Source organism: Anoplopoma fimbria, chromosome 2 (assembly GCF_027596085.1).
Source record: "Anoplopoma fimbria isolate UVic2021 breed Golden Eagle Sablefish chromosome 2, Afim_UVic_2022, whole genome shotgun sequence".
NCBI lineage: Eukaryota > Metazoa > Chordata > Actinopteri > Perciformes > Anoplopomatidae > Anoplopoma > Anoplopoma fimbria.
Window position 1 is genome coordinate 8,285,707 of NC_072450.1, and position 24,443 is coordinate 8,310,149.

General features: G+C 43.0%; 1 protein-coding gene across 1 annotated transcript in view; it reads right to left on the bottom strand.

The window, feature by feature from the left end:
- The window catches only part of LOC129108408 (transducin-like enhancer protein 3-B), a 29,518-nt gene extending 10,549 nt beyond the window's left edge, over positions 1 to 18,969 (bottom strand). Inside the window, 10 exon segments of the mRNA XM_054620212.1 lie at positions 1,283 to 1,299; positions 2,224 to 2,375; positions 2,377 to 2,426; positions 4,818 to 4,856; positions 8,707 to 8,781; positions 9,450 to 9,512; positions 15,818 to 15,862; positions 17,842 to 17,905; positions 18,140 to 18,240; positions 18,897 to 18,969. Coding sequence (XP_054476187.1) covers positions 1,283 to 1,299; positions 2,224 to 2,375; positions 2,377 to 2,426; positions 4,818 to 4,856; positions 8,707 to 8,781; positions 9,450 to 9,512; positions 15,818 to 15,862; positions 17,842 to 17,905; positions 18,140 to 18,240; positions 18,897 to 18,920 — 630 coding nt within the window. The 5' untranslated portion in view covers positions 18,921 to 18,969.
- Between the last annotated feature and the right edge of the window lie 5,474 nt (positions 18,970 to 24,443).

Consider the following 24,443-nt stretch of genomic DNA (forward strand, 5'->3'; position numbering starts at 1 on the left):
GGCGAGCAATCCCTGAGGCCAGCCGACGCTAGCAGGCAGCTCAACAAATCCCTGCCTTCATCAGAAACAGACAGATACAGGGGGAAGAGGAAGACGTCCGACTTCTTGACTGCAAATGACGGGAAGAGAAAGACGAGCAGCAGAGAAAAGGTGACAGCTTGAGTGAAAAAATAAAAAAAGAAGACCTCCTGAGCCAAGGAAAGTAGAGTGTGACGATAAAAAAAAACCCAAAAAAAACACTGAGGTTGGACAGTTAATGGCGCACTTTCTGCCAATTCCACATCACTCTCTGTCAGGTCAGAATATGGAAATGTGTTGAGCTACTGCTGTGGCAAAGAAAAGCCACACAGAGTGTTTTAGTCGTTGGCTCGGTGTGAAGATGCCGTCTGACAAGCAGAAAATCTACAGCATTACAGCCCGTCTGTGCATCTGAGCCGGTGACCTTTAAAGGATTGCTTAGACTCAATAACCCTGCAGTTGCCTCCAACTCTGGTATCAGATGACCTGAGACAACATTACAGGAAAGACGCTGTGTGTGTGTGTGTGTGTGTGTGTGTGTGTGTATGTGCACTAGAAAGAAGAGATGGGGGAGGGTGGTGAGGAGATCAGGTGAGGCAGTACTGGCTGCCGCCCGTCACCATACGAGATGGGGGACGAGTTTGGGTTCCCTTCAGACATGAGTGGTCCCATTCAGGGTGGCCAGTCAATGGGAACTCAATCTGGCCGAGCAGATCCAGCGGAGCGTTGCGCTCCAGCTAACTGAGAGCTTAAAGCCAGTCCAATAAACAAGGACTTCAACATGAGAAGGGGGAGAGAGAGAGAGAGAGATAGAGGTGGGGGAGGAAGGAGTAAATGAGTGAGATAAGAAGAAGAGAGAGAGCAGAAAATAAAATATATATGTGAAAAGGAAAAGAGGAAGGTAGATAAAAGGAGTGGCGTACTGGACACATGCAACAGTGAGCCCTCTAAAGTGGAAAGGGAAGAAGAGAAGGAGTCAAAGTCGCTTTTAATTGTGCTGAAATTAAAGGAGGTAGCTGACGACTAATCCTCCACCAGTGATTGGAGTCATTTTCCACCTGGATTAGATGGCACTGGCTTATATTTGGCCAGACTTCATTATAACCAACCACCTCCATGCGAGTCTCCCTACACACAGAGAGCACGAATTTCTATTGAACAGTGGGCTTAAGTCTACGTAAAGCACACCTAATCACCACACACAGCGAGCCAGAGACCGGCAGAGTCAAGACACGGAGGAGGAGGAGGAGGAGGGTCAACGTACCGTGCTGGATTCGCGCTCTTTCAGGGGATTGGTCAGAGGCAAGTGAAAAGATGAGGGGCCAAGAGAGAGACAAGCAAAACACAAATTAGTACGGGGCGTCACCACGACTCAGCACTCGCATCAGATAACAGGGATTCAATTATTATTCAGCTAAAAAGATCACTCTCATGTCTGCAATTTTTTTCTAACACTTTCTAATGAGTTTAACAAAAGGGTTAATAAGATGTAGCCAATAGCTTTATTGAAGCTTCAATTATTTATTGAAGCTGTATGAATCAGTTATTGAGCATCTCAGGCTTTGGGTTGTGCCAAAACCACCTGGCTGTATTTATTTGTTATTCAGGTCTACAGAAGGTTTGACCTCTGACCTTCTGGAAAAGTGCTTTGGGACATCTGGACCAAATCCAATTATTTAACATTTACGACTGCAGTCTTGATGACTCTTAATGTCCAACTAGCGAAACATATTTTTCACAACCCCAGTGACAGAATTGGCTCGTTACTGATCTTTAAAGCATTAATAATTATAAAGCCCATAAGTTACAACTTATTAACCCGAGTTATTATAAAGTAGTACTTCATTTCGAATAACACAAAAGGTACTGAAGGTTTTAATCATTTTGCATTAGACCAATACTACCAACTATGTTACCAGTAAATGACTCAATCACTTGCAACATCTGGACTGAATATTTCTACATTTTAGTGTTTACTAATGTGAGGGGAAACTTGGTTCCATGGCAAAACGTCAGCAGTAACGTCAATAATGTACTTAAACCTGTGTGAACATTTCCTCCCACAGTACATAAACACTTTCATTTTAAAAGGTGTTACATGATAAATATACATCTGGCTGGTAGAAGCGGTTTTTGGCCGACACAGTCACCCATCAGTACCAAAATGCTGCAGGTAGCGCGTTAGCGTCTGGCAGTGATGCTCACCTCGGTGCTCCAGGTCGTGGTGGTTCTTCTCGTCCTTTACAGGCAGGTGGGCCTGGCTGCCGAGAGCACCGAGAGCCAGCAGGCCGGAGCCAGCGCCCGTCACGGGGGGCATGCCGGGCGGCTGCAGGCCTGAGGGGTGGGGGGCAGCTGGACCGGGGGCCGTGGGCCGCGTGAGAGAGGTGCTGAGCCTGGAGCTGCTGCTGCTGTAAACAAACACAGGGAGACAAGACAGAGGACAAGTGGGTCGGCTGGGAAGTGCATCCATGAATGACCGCACTCCACTCATGCATCAGAGCTGGCTTTGACAACGTCTAGTTCAAGGCCAAACCATTTATGCATAATAGCGGACTGACGGAGGCTGCCAACATGCTGATCCAGCTCATTCACTGTCTGAGGGGGAAACGGATTCTGTTCATAGCCGGAGATGTACAGTACGCTGATGTCTGGTTCAAAGTGTTAGGTAACTGAAACAGAATACATTACATCCCATAATAGACCAGCGTTTTACATCATGAGGAAGCTTGAATTTTAAAAACTTAAAACACAGTCTAGCTGATTCACACAAAGAATCGGAGCGTGCCAAGACAGCAGAGCAAAGGAGGGCTGCGACTAACTAATCACGTATATTTTCTATTTATCAATTCATTGTTAACTCCGGAGCTAAAGTGATGTCTTCAGATTATTGGTTTTGTTTGGCCAACAGTCTACAACACAAATATATTCCATTTAGAAAAGATATAAAACAAAGAAAAGCAGCAAATCACGGAGAGCCGGAACCAGAGAGTATTTTACGTTAACGCTGGACAAATCAAATCAGAAGAACTGTTGATTCATCTTCAGTCTGAATCGGCTCCATGTGAAAGGTTTACACACGAGGGAGCGGTTCTTGAGTTCCTCCAGGTGCATCTTAGAGACCTGGGACTCTTAATCCTCACTTATAACACTGCTGCACCGTTTTTAAAAGGCGCTTTTAGTTCCTTATTTATGGTACGAGACCTTTATGTGACAACTATGTTCGTCTCGACAACATGTCACCTCTGGCCGTCAGCAATGATACAGAGCTTTTTGTCTTTTTGCCCTCTTCCCCAACCAGCGTGCTTCAGTCATAGTTGGGTCGGTTAAAAATCAATAGGTCTACACTTGAGAACCTTGAAACCTTTCAACACTCTGGAAAACGAAGCAAACATGCCCACTCCTCCAGCAAAAACGCTGTTAAACACAGACACAGTGGAGAACACACACACACACACACACTTCCCAAGAGGCCGTGGATGTGTGTGTGAGAGAGAGGCAGCCGGAGAGCAGTGAGTAGATAGACAGGAGTTAAATAGCCACTCAGGCAAGAGGGAAGCAAGTGCTTTAAAACAAGGTTAAATAACACTTAGCACATCCATCAACTGCCTCTCCAAAGAAGAAAAAAACAAAAAAAACATGATTGCTATTCTGCTTGCTGGATAGAACTTCAATAGCCTCATCCATACATTCATTACATAAAATGGAGAAACTAGACGAGGGGTATATCTCGTGGCTCACCACATTTAAAGGTTTATTTAGCAGCCGGCCATTATTCAGTCAGCTCATTATGTCGAGCAGGACCTGAAATCGTATGACGGATAGAAGGCGAGTGAAGGGCGGCATTGGTAATCGATATTGTATCGGTGTGCTGAGCAGCCTATTTGTTGAGGGAAAGGAAAAGCGAGTAAAAGAAGAGAAAGAGGGAGAGAGAGAAAGAGAGAGAGGGGGGTCAGCCAGAACAAGAAAAGGAAGGAGAGGCAGAATAGGAACAAAATAACAAGAGAATGAAAGAGAGAGAGAGAGAGAGAGCGAGGGATTGAGTCAGGAACGTCCCTATTGAGTGTGCCTAATGAGGAAAAGCGTGCAGGGATCATTATCAAGAAGCCTCATTAACGAGCTATGGCTGAGGAGAGGAGACGAGGGGAGACGAGGGAGGGTTGTGTTGAGGGGGAGAGACGCAGAGACGCGAGAGAGAGAGAAATTCAGAAAATAAATTGCCTCCAATTCAATATTCATGGATAAAGAGCTGGCTTCCTTTCACACTTATCTTTTTTCATTATGTGTAAATGCCGCCACCGCTCAGGCAACTTCCACAGGAAACAGGCAATTAAAGTTAACTAGGCGAAGCTGGCTCCCTGCAGAACAGTACTGTCAGGTGGAACGAGCGTCGACAGCACCGGCACAAACCAGCTGGCAGACCGGCTTAATAAGTCTGGCAATGAGCGGCCACATTACCTACTTATCCTGTGCTTTACAACAGCTTCTGCGGTTCATCATATTTGTCTCGACAAAGATTAGACTGCATCCTTAGTTAGAGGTACGGGATTCTGGGAAAGCGTTTATGAGGCTTGAAATAACGGCAAAATCTGAGACACCCGACAGAGGCAGACAACAATATCCAAACACACCCAAGACATGCTTTGTCTCCAAAAAAAAAAAAAAAAAAAAAAAAAAAAAAAAAAAAGAAGAAACCAGCCCCCCCCCCACAAAAGACACATGTTAAGACTGCCAGCAAGCAAAAGAAAACACTTGTTAAAAAGACAGATTGTTTCTCTATGTTTGGGGACCTGAACACTGACCATGAAGGCTGGGTAGACACTATGAGGCGGCTGCTGCTGCTGAGTCAAAGGAGAGAGGAAGAGGAGAGGTTCAGCCAGAAATGATACAAGCAACAAAAACTGAGGAGGACAATGACAAGTTATATTTTCCACAGTGCAAGGTGACGTCTTCAAATTGCTTGTTTTGTGCAATCAACAGTCCAAAAATACTAAAATACCTAAAAGTAACAGAACCATCAAATATTCACATTTATGACATTTCTGCTTTAAAAAAAAAAAAAAAAAAAAGACTGAATTATTCAATTATCACAATAGTAAATATATTTCCTGTTGATCAGAGAAGCAGAGGAAGATACAAAGCTCACAATTTGTCACAACCGCAAGTCCAAAGTAAGACATTTGGAACAACTGACTCATTTAGACCCTTATTATATGGTGATTCATTCCCATCATGCCGCTCTGAGTTTCACAGCGAGCGGCTCGTCTGCCGACAGCACGGAGCGAAACAAGCTACCGTTAACGGAGGTCGCATTGACTGTCATTGTGGTGCGTTCAAGCTCCACACAGTATTGGCTGAAGGTAAATTATAACAATCATGATGTGATCAAATGTAATCTTGTAAAATGTAGTTTAACAAATACAGTTGTTTGAAGGACATGTTTTTACAGCAATTAAAAAAAAACAGATTTCAGAGAGGAAATTAAGATTTTTTTTTTATGGAAATAACCACTGTAGATGACAAAAACAAAGTAAAAGGAAAACATTTAGATTTTTTTTTAACAGTTTTCTTTCACTTCAGGCGGTTGAAGTTATTTTTCAGGTTGGTGGTAAATTAAGTTAGTCTGCAGCCTTGCTGTCAACTATGGTTCTTTGAAGGAAAAATCTGAATCAACAAAAATCTGAATTTGCCGATCGAGTTAAAAAGGAAAACGGAAATTGGAATCAACCAAGAAAATGACTACTGTTGATCAACTAATTGATTAACTTATAGCTTCATGTAACAGACCTGAATGTGTAGATGCTGAGAAGTCACACCATGTGTACGTGTGCAGACTCTTACTCCATAAAAAGCCTACGCACTCAAACTGGATGAAAATATAACCGTTTTTAATAAAGTAAATATGCACATGCAAATAAAAACATGCAAACTTGTGACAGAGCAGAAACAAAACCAGACAGTGTAACTTTACATCGTGTGTTCCACAGCATTTGAATAAGGGTTGGCGATAAGCAGCACAGCACCTGTTACCGACTCGTTAAACATTGTCAAAGTACAATCTCGCCCCGTGTTGACATCATGGAGACGAGTGATAGCATTGAAATGAGAAAGCACCTCTGACACTTGTCAAACCACACGATCATGTTTCCCCCCTCGGGCCAAACTCATGCAAAACCTATCGTAGGACGGACGAAGCTAGTTTGCATCTTTGTCTCAACTCAGCTCGGCCCACTCAAGTTGTGGGCAAGTTATATTTTTGTAGTTTAATATGATGGAAGCAATGTTTTAATATTTACAAAAAAGCATCATATTATTCCGTTTATTAACTAATAGTTCACAGGTTTCTATACGCAGTCGGACAGCGAGCACATCATCAGGTGAATAGAGTTCAACTTTGGTGAATTCTTTGAGAAAATATGCTAGATTAAAAAAAAATAAAGCATATATTTTATTACAAAATAAAGGATTTGGGCTGCGACAAATAATATAATTTTCAATCAATCCATCCGTCCAGTCTATTAAAAAAAATCTGAAAATCGTGAAGAATTCTGTCCTAGAAGTCCCGTATATGCATCAAGTGACGACACATTGGGGTTTATCAGTGAACTCCAGATGGATTAGGAGATTTGGGGGACTTTTATTACAACGTTTATATTTTGCAATCACACAGGCAAATGTGTGTTAGTGTTTGTTTGGACTCAAACCTATCTTCTGATCTATCTGCAGTAGGAGGCTGCCAGAGTGTCTCTCTCTCTGAATATCACTTTAATGACAGGAACAGTAGAGCAGCACCACCCCTCTCACACTGTGGGGACATGGAGATTGATCACCTGCCATGTGTCTTTGCCCCTTTAATTAAAGTGTGTTTTCCTGTGTGTGTGTGTGTGTGTGTGTGTGTGTGTGTGTGTGTGTGTGTGTGTGTGTGTGTGTGGCCCTCCCCACCCTTAATGATGGCAGGGTCACTCCTGTTGTTTCACTGCGCTGCTTTGGAGGAAAAAGGAAACAGGAAGTAATTACCTTGGAAACTGGGGGTTGTGCTCCTGGCTCATTTAGCTTAATCGAATTTCGATATCTGCCTCTCATTAGATTTGACCCCCCGACCAGCGGGACCAGCTAACCGCCGACTAACCTCCAACTACAGAGGGCTAATCAAAAGGGTCAGCTATCCATCTGCGGCCAAGCTGGCTATCATAAAGCAGCTCGGCTGATAGTTCATGAATAAAAGCAGATGGACGGGTGGATTTGGTTTGTGGCTACAATTAAACGATCAATTACAGATTTTTGAAGCCGATGCTCTTAACTGAATCAAACATAAGAAAATGTACTTTTAATATTAAGTTAAAAGCCAAAAGTTTTTCTTAAAACCCCCCCCCCAAAAAAATATACTGAGAAACACATTACACGTGTACACGTCATACTGTTTAGACCATAATTACAAGCAGCTGAGTGTCAAGAAACCAGTGACAAAACGGAAGCAACACCAACATCACTGGTAGTTACAAAGAAATAAAAACAAATCATTATAAATCACACTAACAGAATCAGTTCTTCTCATGCATTTGTTTTATGTGATAGTAAACTGAACTATTGGACTGTTGGTTGGACAAATAACCGATTTAAAGACGACACCCAGGTCTTTAGGAAACTGTGAAGGACATTTTGGGTTATTTTATGACATTTTATAGACTTAATGATTCCTTTACTAATCAAAAAAATAACTGGCAGATTAATTAATGAAAATAATCGTTGGTTGAAGTCGTAACAACAACAACAACAACAAAAAGTAGCTAATTTAGGTTTTTTTTAAATGGTGTGACTACAAAGCTAGCAGTGTGTGAATACTCTTAAATCAGAATAACAGGAGTTCTTCCTTTTCTGCCATTATTGTTTGGATACAGCTTAAATCTTTCACCCTCTACACCTTATAAATGTTCAGTACTGGCTACGTCCACACTGCTGTAATCTCTGTTACAATCCCAATCGCTTGTCCCAGCCTGACCAGTCTAATTCCTCCTGCTGCTGGGTCAGAGGTAAAAGGTAAGCCTGTTAGCCGGAACCTTTTAAGTGCAGCCAAAGTGAAATCAGAGAAACACCATAATCTGATCTCAGCCTGGACCGTGTTACTGTATATCAGATGTTCTTTGACTCTGCCTGAGGAGAAGGAAATCAGAGCACAGCCGCCGTTATGAACTGAACGCAGCGCGCTGACAGGTCATGGTTAACTGATAAATCAGACGATATTACACCAGTGAAGACCACATTGACAGCATCATTGCAAACTTAAATAAAAACACAATAAACCACTAGAGACCGGGGGCAAGTCTGCACACGTGAGGAGGACACGCTATGCTAGTTTGTATTCAGTCTGGGTGTTCAAATGCACACAGACTGGAGGAAGAAAATGGGTTGCAGATTAATACACTCAGCTTCTCCTATTCCCTTTTCACCCCTATTTCTCTGCTGAATCCATTACCCTTTCCCAAGTTATCCTTGACATGCAACACTTCAGCTGTGGCGCATAAAGGTGAACTAAACCCGTGAGCTTAATGTAGCTCGCTTAAATAGTAGATACGTCTGCTCTGGAGGGCCGGTCCTCCTCTATGAGTGCAGGTTTGCCCCTGACCTCGGGTCAAATGAAGTAAGAAAAGGGGGTATACACACAGTGAGAGGCAGATTGGGAAGTCCACGTACCCCGATGATCGCATTCAGCTCGGTCATGGTCACCTGTTTGGCCCGTTCAACAGCCTGAGCCACCTGCTGTTGGTGCTGCAGGACACACAAAACAAAAAAAACACAGATTAGATTCCTGATGAAGAATGCATTGGCACACATCCAGGCCTGAACTGAGGGTTAACATAGAAAAGTCTGTGAACAGGCTCTTTAGCTGTAGGGGGAAAATATGCTCAATAATGCGCAAAAGTAATTTAATCCTACTCAAAGTCAAAGCAGACCATAAAAAGACTCGCAGTAGATTCAATATGATGGAAAAGGGATGTTAATGATTAACCAATGCGCCATCAATCAATGTTAAGAATTTAATCAAGAATATAGCAACCAATAAAGCGCAAAGTTGGCACAACTGTGTTTGTGTATCCCTGAGGCATGATTTCCATCCATGTGGGTGTTTTTTGTTTTTTTTTCTGGACTCATTTCTTAGAGCGACAGTGAGGATAACTATTCCATGCCTTACCCATAGAAAGTTAACGTAAAAGTTTCTTGCAGGTGATTCAAATTGTTTACTTGTCTTTATTTCATTTATGATCGCAATGCATTATTTTGTGGCGTTTTACTGCTAAAAATCACTATTTCAGTAACATGTCCATGGTTAACAAAAATGCTTAAAAGTCTCGGCACAATAGCCAGCCTCACAATTTTCCTGTAACGTCGGTAAATTTAATTATTCTTAAAAGGCTGCTAGTCGGAGTGACACTCACCTCTTGTGATAAGAACGGCATGATCTGAGCCAGAATAGCATTGAGACGTTTGGCAATCTCAGTCTGTGGGGGAAAGAGAAGAGAGAGAAATGATAAGAGTGATAGTCTTTCTGTGTACTGCATGCTACAGGCAACACTATAATCAAGCACTTAAACTACCTACAAAACAAAACAGTGTACATTTATGTATAAACACAAACACACACAGACACAGACACACACAAACAGACATACACACAAATGTTTGCAGCGTCTGTCTGGACAGACCCTGTATTTCTTAACTAAATTGGAACCGCCTTAGAACAAATTCCCCCCCCACCCCCCTCTCTCTCCTGCCTCCATTAGACTGAGGCCTTATTTCATTATGAGGCTGAAATATGCTAATAACATCTGGCTGGAGAGGCCGTAATGAGGTCTATACTTCATAATTACGCCCCATAGAGAAGGGTGGGGCAGACTGAAGCAGACTGGTTAACTCTCCGCTTCTATCTATCAGAGGCTTCTTCGGTATCGACCACAGAATATTAGCTGGGGGAGTAAGACGATACGGCAGGACTCGGCGCACATAGAGCACTTTACAGCGCTACATTTGGACAAATGGATGTGCGGCGCTGCCCACCTACAGCACTTGAATGTCCCAAGACATTTAGCCCAAACCCATTTCCTTTTTTTTTTTTTTTTTAAATCTGCACAGAGAGAGAGAGAGAGAGAGAGAGGGGGGAAGGAGAGGAACACAAAAGTAGAAAGCAGAATAAAAGGAGAAAAAGGGGGAGGGGGGGGGGTGAGAGTCTGATTTGACACTAAGGTAATGTAGTTTGACTGAGCCGGGGGAGGTGAACTAATTGATTCTGAGAGATTATGGGTGGAGGCCCAGCAGGTGTGTGTGTGTGTGTGTGTGTGTGTGTGTGTGTGTGTGTGTGTGTGTGTGTGTGTGTGTGTGTGTGTGTGTGTGTGTAGAGGTCCTTCCCGCCGTTTTATACGCTGCCGCATTCCACTCATTTTCTCCCTTAACCTTGTTTGACTGTGAAAGGGTGAGGGAGGAGAGGGGAGGAGAAAGGAAGAAAGTGGAAGGGGGGGGGGGGGGGACAGGAGGTGCCGGTGGCCTTTTGCACAGCTCTCTGTGTCACCCTTTTTTCATTTGGGAGGAGGGGGAGACAGGAAAAGAAGGGAGAGAAGAGGAGGGGACGGACCTTTGCTGGCCTGTCAGGAATTATCTCACAACCTCCTGTGTGACCTCAGACGCACTGAGCCTTCTCTCTCTCCATCCAGCCTCCCCCTTCATCACACCCCTCCCCACTAATCTCCTCTCCTTCCTCCTCTTCCTCTCTCATCCCGCCCCCGCTTCTGTTGCCAGGGCAACGCTTTCTGGCAGGGCTGATCGTTATGTAAATTGGGCCGGGGCCCTGACCAGAACAGCCTGTAAAATCATATTAGGCACAGCAAAGAGGCAGGTCATTAAATTGAATTTTCGGCCTGTCGATCTGATCGGCACGGGAAATTAATGAGGGATAACCGGGAGTGGGGAGGGAGGGCTGCACCGGGGAGGGGTGGTGGTGGTGTTGGGCTGACATGGAGAAAGAGGAAGCTCTACGGAGACTCATAAACCATCATCATTAGCAGGGGCTGGATACAATGACACACAGTAGGATTAGAGTGTTTCAGTATCACACCACTTCTCTGGAAATGGCTGCGAGGGGAGCAGCATGGGGCTTGTGGGAAACGGCGGTCTGCTGATACACTCGGCTATTAGAACAACAACATCGCAAACCCTCAACCGCAAACGGATTCACAGAGAAAGGCGTCCATTTGTTCACGGAAAAGCACCACTCCAGAAGCCAAAAAACATTCGTGGAATTCAGGTGCACTCTGCTTTTTGTTGTTGTTGAATTGTTTCGTGTGATGGTCTTAAAAAAAAACAAAAAAACGACACAGGTTTCTCTCAGAGGTTCATTGTGAAATGCCAGACGGAGCACCAGATATTCAGAGAGCTGAGATCATGTGGTCACGTTATGTTTTAAGGCTAAATGTTCCCAAACCCCTTAACTTCCTCTTGAAATTTACCCATGAGTCAAAATATTACTTTGGAGCCAGGAAATAAAACAATGGAACAGACTTCCTTTGCATCCATTTTTGTTTTTCTTTTATGCGGGCTAATTATTGACGCCGTGCATTTTTACATCTACGCTTTAGGAGAACGTGAGGGCACGACTACTACAACCGTGGAAAGCAGTGGACTGAACCTCTGCCATCATCAGCTACATCTTCTCCGTCCTTTTTTTCAAAGCGAGCCCCTCTCCACTCTGTTCGGAGTGCACACATGTTATGGAGGCTAAATGGGTACATGGCTTATTTACACAACTTTTTTTTCACAGCCATTTGGCAGAGAGAGAGAGAAAAAAAAGAAAAATACTCATAACACATCAAATCCAGTGACACGCAGCACTCTTACATTACTCCCGCTTCACTTCGGAGGCACTATTTTTCCACAGTGCTTTTAGTGGCAGAGACCGGCACTGGAAAGAGTTTATTATCACTTAAAGCCACTGAAAACAGAAGCCTTTGAGCCAGCAGAAGCTTTTTTTTTTTTTTCCTCCGCTGCAGCTCCACAATTACAGGTACTCAGGGTTGTCTAGTAGCACCAGAGCTTGGAGAGGCTCTCTCTCCACTGCATCCCTCCGTCAATGGTGCATTGAAAGCCATTTGGCTGTTTGTCGCTTCAGGCATTAGCCCGCAAGTGAAGAGCAGAGTCTCTGACGAGGATTCAATTGGCCAAGTAACCAAGTGGCATATGATGGTGGTGGTGGTGGTGGTGGGTTGGGGTTTTGTGGGGTAGGGGGGGGTTGTTTTGGAATTATCTTCTCAGCCAGAGAAGAAGAAGAAGAAAGAGGCACTTAGAGGTATCTTGTTCATTACAAATGCATGAAGAATATTTTGCATGTGCGTGTCATTCTATTTTGAGCTCATACACACAAAACTGAAGTTCCAGGGAGGAATATGCAAATGAGTTGTTTTTTTCCAACAGATTACACCCGATTTCAAAATCACCATGTGAACAATATTATTTTATAGATTTCATTCTGAATTATGCGATTCATGTGTACACACACACACACACACACACACACACACATCTTTTCTTCCAATTTAACCGCATCCGGACTAACACAACTGGACACACACACACACACACACACACACACTATCACTGTTCAACCACTGTTCTTCCAGCCAGGCTATCAAAATAAAGCATGTCTCACAGCCTCCAATAACCTCATCAGGCTCCCTTGAGAGAGTGAGTGTGAGTGTGTGTGTGTGTGTGTGTGTGTGTGTGTGTGTGTGTGTGTGTGTGTGTGTGTGTGTGTGTGTGTGTGTGCTCGTAGTCAGCTTGTTTTGGCTTAGAGACAGGTCGGCCATCATCACCTTGGCAAACAATTCCAGGAATCCTCTATAAATTATTCATTTGCACAAGATCTTTTTTTTTTTTTTTTTTCCTCCCTCCCTCTGCTCCTCCTTTCATGCTCTTCCTCCATCCAGGAAACGGACATGACACTCCTTGATGAAGCACTTTCTCCGTTTCCCTCGCTCACTCAACAAGTGAGGAAAAAGGATACACGCATGCTACACATAAAATGACTGCCTACGGTTGGACCCGTTGATTCCTTTTGCTTTCAGTTTACCAAAAGAGAGAAGTGGAATCAATATGTAGGAAAGTGTACGAGACGATAAACGAGGACCAAAGCAGAGAACCGAGGTAGTGAAAAACAAAAGCACCCCCACCCACCACACACACCACAGAGTCAGCAGGGCATGTTGCTGAGGCAGCCTAATGAGCTGCGCTAATTAAAATCACTTATTGACAGCAAGCGAGGGTGATTACCTCCACCCTGCACTCCTTTGCCATCATAAGAGACACTGTCAAAACAAATTACCCCCCAGCAACCGCACAGATCCCTCCGCTAGCAACCGTTCAGCTCAGCATCAGCATCGGGGAAGCTGTTTGTCTGTAGGAACTTCAATTACAGCGTGTTTGTGCGTGTGTGTGTGTGTGTAAAGACACGACGACTGTTACCATGTAAGGGATGTGAGTATTTATTTATATGCGCATGCGAGTGTGGTTTGTGCCCATCCCCCCATCCCCCCCCCCCCATTCCCCCGCTTCTTACAATCCAGCTTTGCAGCGATAACAACACAGAGTGAGTTTATCATGTCTCTTTTTTTTCACACTGCAATAAATCTTCTACACGAGCGAAGTAATGCGTCTCCCTGCATCCAATAATCCTCCCCCTTCCTCCCTCCCTTCCTCCCTCCCTACCAATAACAGGGACAGCTAAGAGCTGCCTGTTTAGCTCTGGCTGATGTCATCACAAACACTCGTTCACCGGGGAGGAGGAGAGAGGGGAGAGGGGAGGTGGCAGGAATCATGCATTATTCAGAGTGCTCCGTCGACTCCACCGGGCTTATTGATAAACAAAGGAGATGCACAGGAGAGGACCAGTCGATTAACCCATTTATCCTGAAGCCTCTCGCTCCTTTCCTGTCTCCATCCCCCCCCTTTGTTTTGTCCACGGCCACCAGCATCCACCCACAACAACCAGCTCCACCCCCCCACTCAACGCAACCTCCTTGTTGGTGATAAGTGCCTGACAGAAAACGCACAAGAACGGGGGAGGGTGGGGGTGGCTCCAACAGCTAGTTAGCGCACACGCACACACACACACACGTGCCTACAAGAAACGTCTACACCTGATGAATTGTGCTGCTGCTGCTGCTCCAACTGGGCCAGCCTCCCACTGATGCCATTAACCTTCTGGATCTGAGGGCCATGAAGCCTCCGCCCCACCTCTCTCCGTCTCTCTTTCTCCCCCTCTGACAGACTCCCACTCTCATACATCATATCACACAGCTAATGACACGAGGGGCCATCATTCACATCACATGGTTGTGGTTGGGGTACAGACAGAGGAGAGGGAAGCAATGAAAAGATACGAGGGCGCGAGGAGGAGGTTGAAAAGGAGAGACGAGGAGGCAAAGGTGACGGAGGGGAGACAGAAGCAGAGAAACTGAAAACGTACGCGATGGAAGATAAAAGAGGGGCATATATCGAGATCACAGTCCTCTTTAGTCTTCTTTTCAAGTGAATAAAAGATTATGCTAATGTCTGTTAATAGAAAAGAAAACGTTGGTTTCACACAGCTGACTTAAAGAAAAGGCCTCGGGTCAGATATTTAGATAAACAGAGTTGTTTATAGGTGTAATCTGACTTTTACAGAGGATCTAGGACTAGCAGACGTCTTATCCTAACAGCACCAAAAATGAACCATCCAAACGGCGTGCACACTCCGAATCAAGTGGACACCTCCAGACTTTATGGAAGAAACTATACCTGCTTTCTGATTCAACGCAAACCCTGGGCTTCAGGTCATTCCCTCAATTTCTGAGTCCATAGAATGTCACTGAAAACCGTACAACAAGCTCATCGCAATTTCCCAGAGCCCAACATAACGTCCTCAGAGAACTCGTTTTGTCCAACCACCAGGCCAACAGACCGAGGTATTCAATTCACAATAATAAAATAATACAAACAGTAGCAGCAAATCTTCGAGTCTATTTGTCCCGCTATAAAACTCAGTGAGAACACTTATTTACGAACATGGTGTTAGAAAAAAAACGTTAATATGCTGAGTTCTACAAACTCTCCACATGACCAAAGATCAGCTGGAAACAAACCAACAAAGAAGCCTGATGTGAAACGCAGTAACCATATCTAAGGCTAAGATGATTTGTACATATCTGCCCCCCCCCCCCCCCCCGTTCCCTTCTTGCCTCCAGACTATTGAGTCTGCTCTTTGGGTGGTGCAGAAGGAAACTGCAGATGTTTTGCCCTATTCATCTGTAACAGTCTTTCCACTGCAGCGTGATGCCCGGTGCCGGCTGAACTAATGAGCTTTTAGCCCGGCTGGCACTCGGGGAGGCAGACACAGAATAATGCAGGCATATGTAAACACACACACACACACACACACACACACACACACATCAGAAGGACAAACCACACAAAAACACATCCTCTCAGACAGTCTGCCAAATACTTCACTTTAATCTTATCAAACCATCCCCATCAGGCAGCGTGCCCTTCGTGTTGTTTAGCCTGTCAGCATTTTCACTTCAGGAAGCCGGCATGTGTGCGCCTCTTAAAGTCATTTAAGGATGCGGGTAGAGAGTAAGGTCAGGTATGTGTGTGTGTGTGTGTGTGTGTGTGTGTGTGTGTGTGTGTGTGTGTGTGTTTGTTTGTATTCCACAGTCACTAGGGGGGGGGAAAGCAGCAATGTTTTGGCTGCACACAGACCATCCCTGATATGGCTACATACCTGTTTGTGCATCTCAATGTTGAGCCCATAGGACATCTCATAGTACTGTGAAAGAGAGGAGAGGACACATTAATACACAATAAGGCCGGCCTAAAAACGTCGTTTCAAAAGACTTAAGTTATGCATTTTGTTAATTACTTTCAAGACATGATCACAGAAATGTTTCCTCATTGTTTACAACATAGGAAACTAAAGCTACTGTGACTTCTCTCTAATGAGGAACAGGCAATGTGTTTAGTGCAACAAAGTGGTATTTGACTGGTATGACATTTCTATCCTTCCTCTAAAGTACCCAAACAATAAAATACTTGTTGCAGCACAAAAGGGTGAGCTATTTAAAAGCACACACTGACATTAACCAAAGAGGTTGACAACTTCATGTTATCTATGTTCAACCACAGCCGACAGACGAGTGGCTACCTTTCTCATTCACTTCTACTGGGAACTGCCAGTCCGTGGCTTCAAAAAAAACACAAGAGAACGCCAATACTGTCACTGAAAACAACATTATCTGCTGCCGATTGCCAAAAGCGCGTTAGCCCACCAACAGATACAAACTAAAGCCTCGTCGCTTGTCCGTCTCGTTTATCAACACACAAAGCAAACTGCTTCCACTTATTAGAGCTACACCCACCCACCTTCTGGCTCCTCGAAGGGAAACTAATATTTAACAAAAGTACTGCTGCGTTTGGTTAAAGTCATTCCTTTCATGTACAAACAAAGATAAGCACGCACATACACAAGACGACGACTGAGGTTACAAGTTACGGCACTCATCAGATAAAGACTGTTCTTTTTACACGCACACAATGCGGCTGAAGAAAGAACCTTTGAGTTTGGTCGTCTTGATTTCTTTTTGTATCTATTTGATCACCAGGAGGCTCTGAACTGAATGTCATACGTTTTAAATCGCAGTATTAGAACAGTTTTACGTTTCACCTCTTCACAGCTCTTTGATAGAAATCAAGCAGCTTTCTTAGCGCTCAAGTACGGTTTCCAAAAAAAATGGTTTAAGCGCGGGCACACAACAAACTATGAGCGGCTTGATATTACTGATTACTGACTTTAAATTGAACTGTAATGACATTAGGGCAGCAACTACTACTTTAATCAATGATTCGCCCGCTGACCTATTCTCGCTTAACCGATTACTCATTTGGTCTTCACTATGTCGAAAATAGAGAAAAAGATTTACGACGTCTTCACGCGTCTCGTTTTGTTCGACCAACAGTCCATAAACCAAAAATATTTAGTTTATGTTATAAAAGACGCAGGAAAGCAGCAACTTCCCAAATTTGAGAAGCTGGAACAAGCAAATGTTTGACATTTCCAATTGAAAATACAACTAAGAAGACTTGGAAAAAAACTCTGTTTTGGGTGACTAATCAATAAACCTAGGCGATGACATCACATCGTCATCCTACAAAAGCTATTATCCAAATTAGTGACTCAAAGCTTTCTTTGTGTTACACAAGTAGAGAGTTTTTTGTGGGGAAATGCAAAACAGTGGAGCGTGTTTAGTTCATTGCACTGAACAACATTTGATTATGCTATGTGAGAGTTTGCATGCGTTTCTTTTTTATAATATCAGTAGTGGATAAAAAAAAAAACATACTTAACTATTTTTTTGATATTGATCTAAACGACAATCCTTATTCCCCCAAAAGCAGTCTATCATCTTTATGGTTGTTCTCCCCAAAGCAGAGAAACCCATGGGTGTGTCTGGATGACCCCCATGATTCAACTTGAGTTAAGAAGTTTAAAAAAAGAAAAAAGAACCTGTGATTCATGCACAAAGCCAGCAGACCAGTCATTAACCCCCAGCAGGTCATGTTGGGTGTGTTAGGGAGGGGTGGTTTGAGGGTCATAAAGAGGACCCCCGAGCCATAGAGGAGGGTCGTCACACCTCACAATCAATAGTTGGACATTTGACCCCTGCTAGAGTTTCAACCCAACCCAACCTGAGGCTATAGGGAGGATACGGCGCTAAATCACATTCATGGCTTCACGAGGGCGGCTCTTACCATGACATAGTGACGCTGCATCTCCGTCTTCTCATTGGCCAGTTTGTCGTACTCCACTTTAAGACTACAGGAAGAGGAGAAAGAAATAAGAGTATGCTTAGCGGTGGGTTTGACAAACATTAAAAGCACATTCTGGATTTGGTATAATGAGCAAAGTGTAAAATCCAGCACAGATACATTAACGAGTGTAACGTCAGCGTAGACATGCAGGAGGAAACTAAATTAGAACAAGACAGAAGCTTCCTCTTCCTTTTTCTTTCCAGGAAGCCAGCGCTGTTTACAGTAGGCTAGTCATTACCTGTGGTACTGAGCCTGCAGGAACTGAAACTCGTCTTTGATCCTATCGCAGGACTCGGCCACGGTGAACTTGAAGCCAGGCTGCCCTGGCTGGTGAGGTGCCTGAAAAGTGCGAGGGAGGAGATAGCACAGGTGTAAGTAACGCCATCACAGTCGAGATAATAGGCTCATCCCTCTGTAGCAACCGCCTCCTCTTTCTTGGTGAACTGCGTGTGTGTGTGTGTGTGCGTGTTTTTTAGTCTCTTTTTGATGATTATCGCTTTCCCTCCGAGTGGAGGAGGAAAGAGGCGCTTTCACACAAAACAACATGTGCAACAACAGAGGCGGCTGCTCTATGTGTCCCCTTTAAAGTAATGTAACATGGCAGGCAAGAGGATGATGACAGAGGGAGGGAGGGAGATAATCACAATAAAGATGCTAGTTTGGTTTTTTTAAGCAAAATTCACCTTTAAGCAGTGTAAAAAAAAACACATTTAACACACTGCACTGAGAAATGAAGTCAGGTTACAGCAGGAGGTGATGATCTACTTTTCTTGACTTCACCCAAAAGCTCTGATCTGCTGGCCAATAAACAGCAGCTCCCAGTGAGGCTCTCCTGCCAGAGTGGAGCTCCTCAGCAGACCATAAATAGTAAGGTGTGGACCAGCAGCTCCGCTCCGACGAGATAATTAGGCCACTTTGAATGGCGGTGCTGGGGGTTTTTTTTTTATTATATATTTTTTCAAACATACAAAATAGTGACAAAGACAGCTACTCACCGGATGTCGGCCTTGTGGATACATGTCGCGTCCTTGACACGAGGGAATTCGTTGTTTTCTCTCCTTTTTCTTTCCCCCCACCCACCCACCACCACCCCCCTTAATCCCAGTGAAGGTGCGGTAAATCACCGCCACCCCTCCCTTGGTGCACGCAGGATGGCGGCGGACAAAGCCCCGTGTTCGGCTGCGAGGCAGAGCAGCTCAAGACCCCCGGACCGCTGGATGGATCCCCCGGTCGGCCTCTCCTTTGTACCTTAACACACACTACACACACACTATATATATATACACACACACACAACACACACACACACACACACACGGAGAGAGAAACGAGGCACAGCTGAGCAGCTCGATCACTTCACTGTTCACCGAGTAAAAGGTTTTTATTACCAACTTAACTGGGTGTCTGTGAACTACTCCTTGACAAAATGAGAATAACATTTTTATACATATATATATAAAAAAAAGGTATTAACTTTTTTTTTTTTAATTCCATATATTCCTCATTTTCTGTCACAAAAAAAATAAAAATGTAAATATCTCCTTGATGTGCTTTGAGCCAGCAAAATGCGTTTGATCCCCCAAAAAAAAGAAAAAAAAAAAAAAGAAAAAAGTCAAATAAATCCCAAAGTTGATACTTTTGATCACAACCGCAACATCTCGATGCGTTTGTAATTCTGCTAAAAACGCAAAACATGATCACGCACACACACGCACACGCACATATACACGCACGCGCAGCGGGGATGTTTTGGTGGTCCAGGAGGAAAAATAAGAAATAAGAAATAAGAATAAACAAGAAAAACAAGGAGCTGCTTTCATAAAGCCACACCAGCACCACCAACACCACCCGCCTCGTTAGCGGCTCTCCTCATGTCGCCCTTCTTTTTTCTTTACCTTTGTCTGGGCTGATTCCTCCTCCTCCTCTTTCTTTCTCTTTCTCCTTTTCTTTTCTTTCTTCACAGGTGAAACAAAATTAAAATAGTATCCATCCACGGAAAGCTTAACATCCGCCGCTGCAGAACGATGCGTCCGGAAAATGTTATATTGTTGCAAACACTTGAGAGTGCTTTAAAAAAAAAAAAAAAAAAAAAAAAAAAAACCCCGGTGATCCCGAGAAGCGTCTCCCCGTCCGGCCCAATGCACAAGCTGTTGCACGCATGCACCCCTCTCACAGTGTTCGATCCCCTGCAGCAGCACCCGAGTCTTCCAGTAAGTCCAAAAAAGATTGCGTTTCTTTGCGTTTTTTTGCGTTATTTCTTGTGAAAATGTCGGTTGTGCAACACACCACTAGGCTTTACTGGTGGGGTTATACCCAGTTCCTCCACCACTCTGTACCACACACAGACTGTGCACCGACACGAGGAACAGAGTGGAGAGTGAGAGAGAGAGGGTGAGAGAGAGAGAGAGAGGGGGGGCTCTGCTCTCAGCCAATAGCGTGCTCTGAATGAGTTCGACGCCGGTGGCCAATCAGAGCGCGGCGCTCCCCACGTGGGGGTGGGGCGTTCTGATTGGGCCCGCGTTGCGTGACCTCACATGTTCGCCATTTTGATTTTTTTGATTTATTTATTTTATTATTATTTTATTTTTTTTGTAGTGACATTCAATGCGTTTTCGACAATTTGTTCCAAACAAAAAAAATAAATAAAAAAAAGGCAATGATTTATATATTAGTGCGTTTTCATACTGCACGTTTTAAATCAGGGAAAAAAAAATGTTTTTAAAATCTGAAACAGGAAGATAAAACGCAAAAAAATAAAAACAAGTCTTGTTTCTATTCCAATAAAAAATAAGAGCTCATAGTATTTCGCTCAACACCTGACGTGACTGCTGCTTAATCTACAGCAGTGTCCTTTGAGTGACTTGAATTGATCGACCTATTTCTAACGAGACCTCAAGCATCTTACAAGCTTCCCTATCAGTACTAGGTAGGCTGCACCGCGTCAGAGTGTGTCAGCCAATCAAGTGTCGCTCGGCCCCACGTGGGTCCCCCCCTCCTTCTTCCTGCCTTCTAAGCCAATGGCGTCGCAGCTGTCTTCGTGCGCGGCTCCCGATTGGCTCACGGGTGGAAAAGCTGTCAGTCGGGGAGGCAGGGTTGTCAATTAAACCCACGTTGGTTCCTCGGCGCTGACAAATGCCTGTGCTACTCTCCCTCCTGCCTGCGAATAGAGGCTGGAATGGCTGCTTAATTAGCTTCGAATGGCTTTTCCTTTCAGCTCAAACAATCTGTCACTACCATGTGGTAAAAAGAGCCTTGCATAAAACAAAAGCATGAAAAAAAAAAAAAAAAAAAAAAAGCCAGTAGGGGCTAAATATCAGTTTGATTCCCTCCCCATCATCACCACCACCACCATCCCCCTCTTCCATGAAAACATTTGCTGCAAAACAAAGCTTTTACCTCACTCAAACATGGGCTCGTTTCACTCATCGATCCCTTATTTCCATTGAAAATTATTTTTAAAAAAGTGAAATATTTTGACATGCGTGTATTGACGTCAATGGGGGAAAGCAAACAGGAAATTTCCACTAAAGTCTGGGATGAATATGTTACAAAAATGTTGGATAATTTAGAATAAATGAATCAGATATTAGAAAAAAATTTGTATCTAGTTTACAGTATCTAACTTACGCAATGATACAAATGAAAAATGTATCTCAGTAGTTTAATAGAACGACTCTGGCCCTCGCTGTAAACCTGAGACCTCAACTGAATTTCTATACATTACATTACATTACAGTCATTTAGCAGACGCTTTTATCCAAAGCGACTTACAATAAGTGTATTCAACATAGGTATGAAGAGAACTACTAGTCACCAGAAGTCATAAGTGCATCTCCTTTCTTAAATAGCATCTAAAAGCATAAACCAGAGCAAAAGTATAGTGCAGAAGCAAACTACTACGAAAACAATAAGTGCAACAAACTAATACGAATACAATAAGTGCAATATAATGTTATATTATGTGTAGAATGAAAAAGTGCCCAAAGCTTAGAAGTCCACCAAATTTTTAACATAACTGTGGCGAGCATACTGCGAGCTTAAGCTGTTGCTTGGCAACAAATGTATCCCTCCTGCAGATGCTCTGACATGAGTTGGGATAATAACTCATAAACTGAGGGCATGTCGGTAAGCTTTTCAAACAAAGCTTCCCTAATGCTCATTTATCTTAGTGGTCCTGGTTGTAATCACGGCCCTGTTAGCAGGAACCGGCCGTTAACTGTATGAGCGACAAACTTTTTACACTTCTCAAAATCCAAAACTTCCTGAGGGAACTTTGTTAGTTCTGTAAGCTGCACGTGACGAACGCTGATCTGCAACGAACAATTGATTCCAACAAAGTCATTCATTTTATTTATTATAATATATTTATGTTCATTTATACTATTATATTTAAAAGGGACCATATATATAGTTCTATTTTATTTTTATTTATTTATTTTCATTTATTTTTATTTATTTTTATTTATTTATTTTTATTTATTTTTATTCTTATTTATTGTATGATATTTTGTATTTATTATCTTAATCTGTTTCTCTGTACTTGAGCTGCTGCAACACCCGAATTTCCCCCATGGGGATCAATAAAGGAATATCTAATATAGTTTAAAACATAAATATCACCATTTTAATTTGTAATAGCTTTAAGATAATTAGTATCTGTATCTGTTTTATCTGTAGTCCCTTGAAAAGGTCACTTAATTTACATTTTCTTGAAGTGAAATACTAAAATGCATGACTTTGTAAAGTGACAACAAATAGACATTTGGGGAGAATTGTCCTTCCTTAAGAAACCCGACTGTTTTAAAGATGGCCGCTAAACAGTACACAGTACATTAAAATGTGTTTCTGAAAACATTTGACGGGAGAAATACGCGATACAGTAACAGAATCTAGATGCATAATCAGCTCGGCCTAGTTTGACAATTTGATTAGAATTCCTCGTTCATTGTTGGAGACTCCTCTGCTCTGTTTGTTGTTGTTTTTCTTGCGGCGCAGTGGAGTCTATATGGAGGCAGAATATCTGTCTCATGTCCTTCTGTCAGCATATAGTGACAGTTTGAGCAAATATGACACAAAGTTATTTAATATTAATGTTAGCAACGTTAGCTTTAACAGAGGTAAAGTGTAAGAAAGGCTTAAATATAAAGACTTGACAAATTAGGCTTTAATATAATGCAGCCTTGCCCAAAAAATGTGGCATTAAACAAGAAAGGTGGCACAAAAGTTCAATATCTAATCGGAGCTATAATATGGTGATATATTCCAATATTTAATATGCATAAAATATTTTAATAAAAAAGTATGAAAAGTTCATTATTGAGTTATGGAAGACATTCTTACTATCAACTCATCTTTCTGTAAAAAAAAAAAATATCGCCGGGTATAATTTCCTCTCTGCCTCTCCTTCGTCTGACCTTTGACCTTCAACACACACACACACACACACGCACGCACACACACACACACACACACGCACACACACACACACACACACACACACACACACACACACACACACACACAGCATGAGTCCTGGCTGCATGTGTGAGTAAAATGGACCAAGACAAGAACAGATACAAGTTCAGGCTCCATGAGCAATATTCTCCTCCAACGTTGTGTAGCCTCCGTTGTACAGACCAGGGCCTCGTCGCCCAATAAGCTTCTTAAGGCTAAGATGATCATAAACTCCATTTTACGAACCCTCTTTAGCTTAAGGGGTGTTCCTGAAAAGCATGGTAAGTGAAGAGGCTCTTAGAAACAGTTGTAGATTAACAAGTGCCTCCTACTCACTCGAAGGAGCTTAAAGGCATCTTAAGAACCGCAGACTTGTAGGAGGAGCTAAAATGACGTGTTTTTATTTAAGTATTTATAGTTTATGTTAATTTTTAGGTCTTTACCTTAATCATGAACACCAATGTTCAATTCATTTGCACAGTTTATTTGCCAGTATATGTTCTCATTCTCTTCCTCTTCCTCTTCTCACCTGGCTGAAAGGTTACTCTCTATTTCAAGTTCTGTATATTTTCTATTTATAGACACAGCGAGTCCAATGCAGAAATGAAGACAGAATGACATTTACGGTTCACAATAGATGTTGTCCTTATTTCAAAAAAGTTTAGGAACCATCTCGGTCTTGTTCTGGGTTTAATGAGTTGAAGCGTAACACCTTCCTCGAGCAGCAGCTAAATAAAAGTTTACTTTATGGAACGTTGTTTTCCAATTCCAGGTAAAAGTCATTTATTTTTTTGTTGCTTTGTGTTGGCTGTATTTTTTAATATATAACAAGATTTGCACACTGTTAAATGTGCAAAGTCATGTTAAAGTGTATTCAGTATTCATTAAGTTAACATACGCGTGCGCTTACTCTCAAAATGTAAGATTGCTCGTAGAAAACATTCATAATGCAAATCGTTTTTGGTTTCAGACGGTGGCAGCACAGTTTTTGTGTTTCCACTGCTAGCTTTGTTTCCTCCCACATCCCCATAACATGCTAGCCAGGTGTTATTAGAGATCAAAATACACAAAGGTATGAATGTGATTGC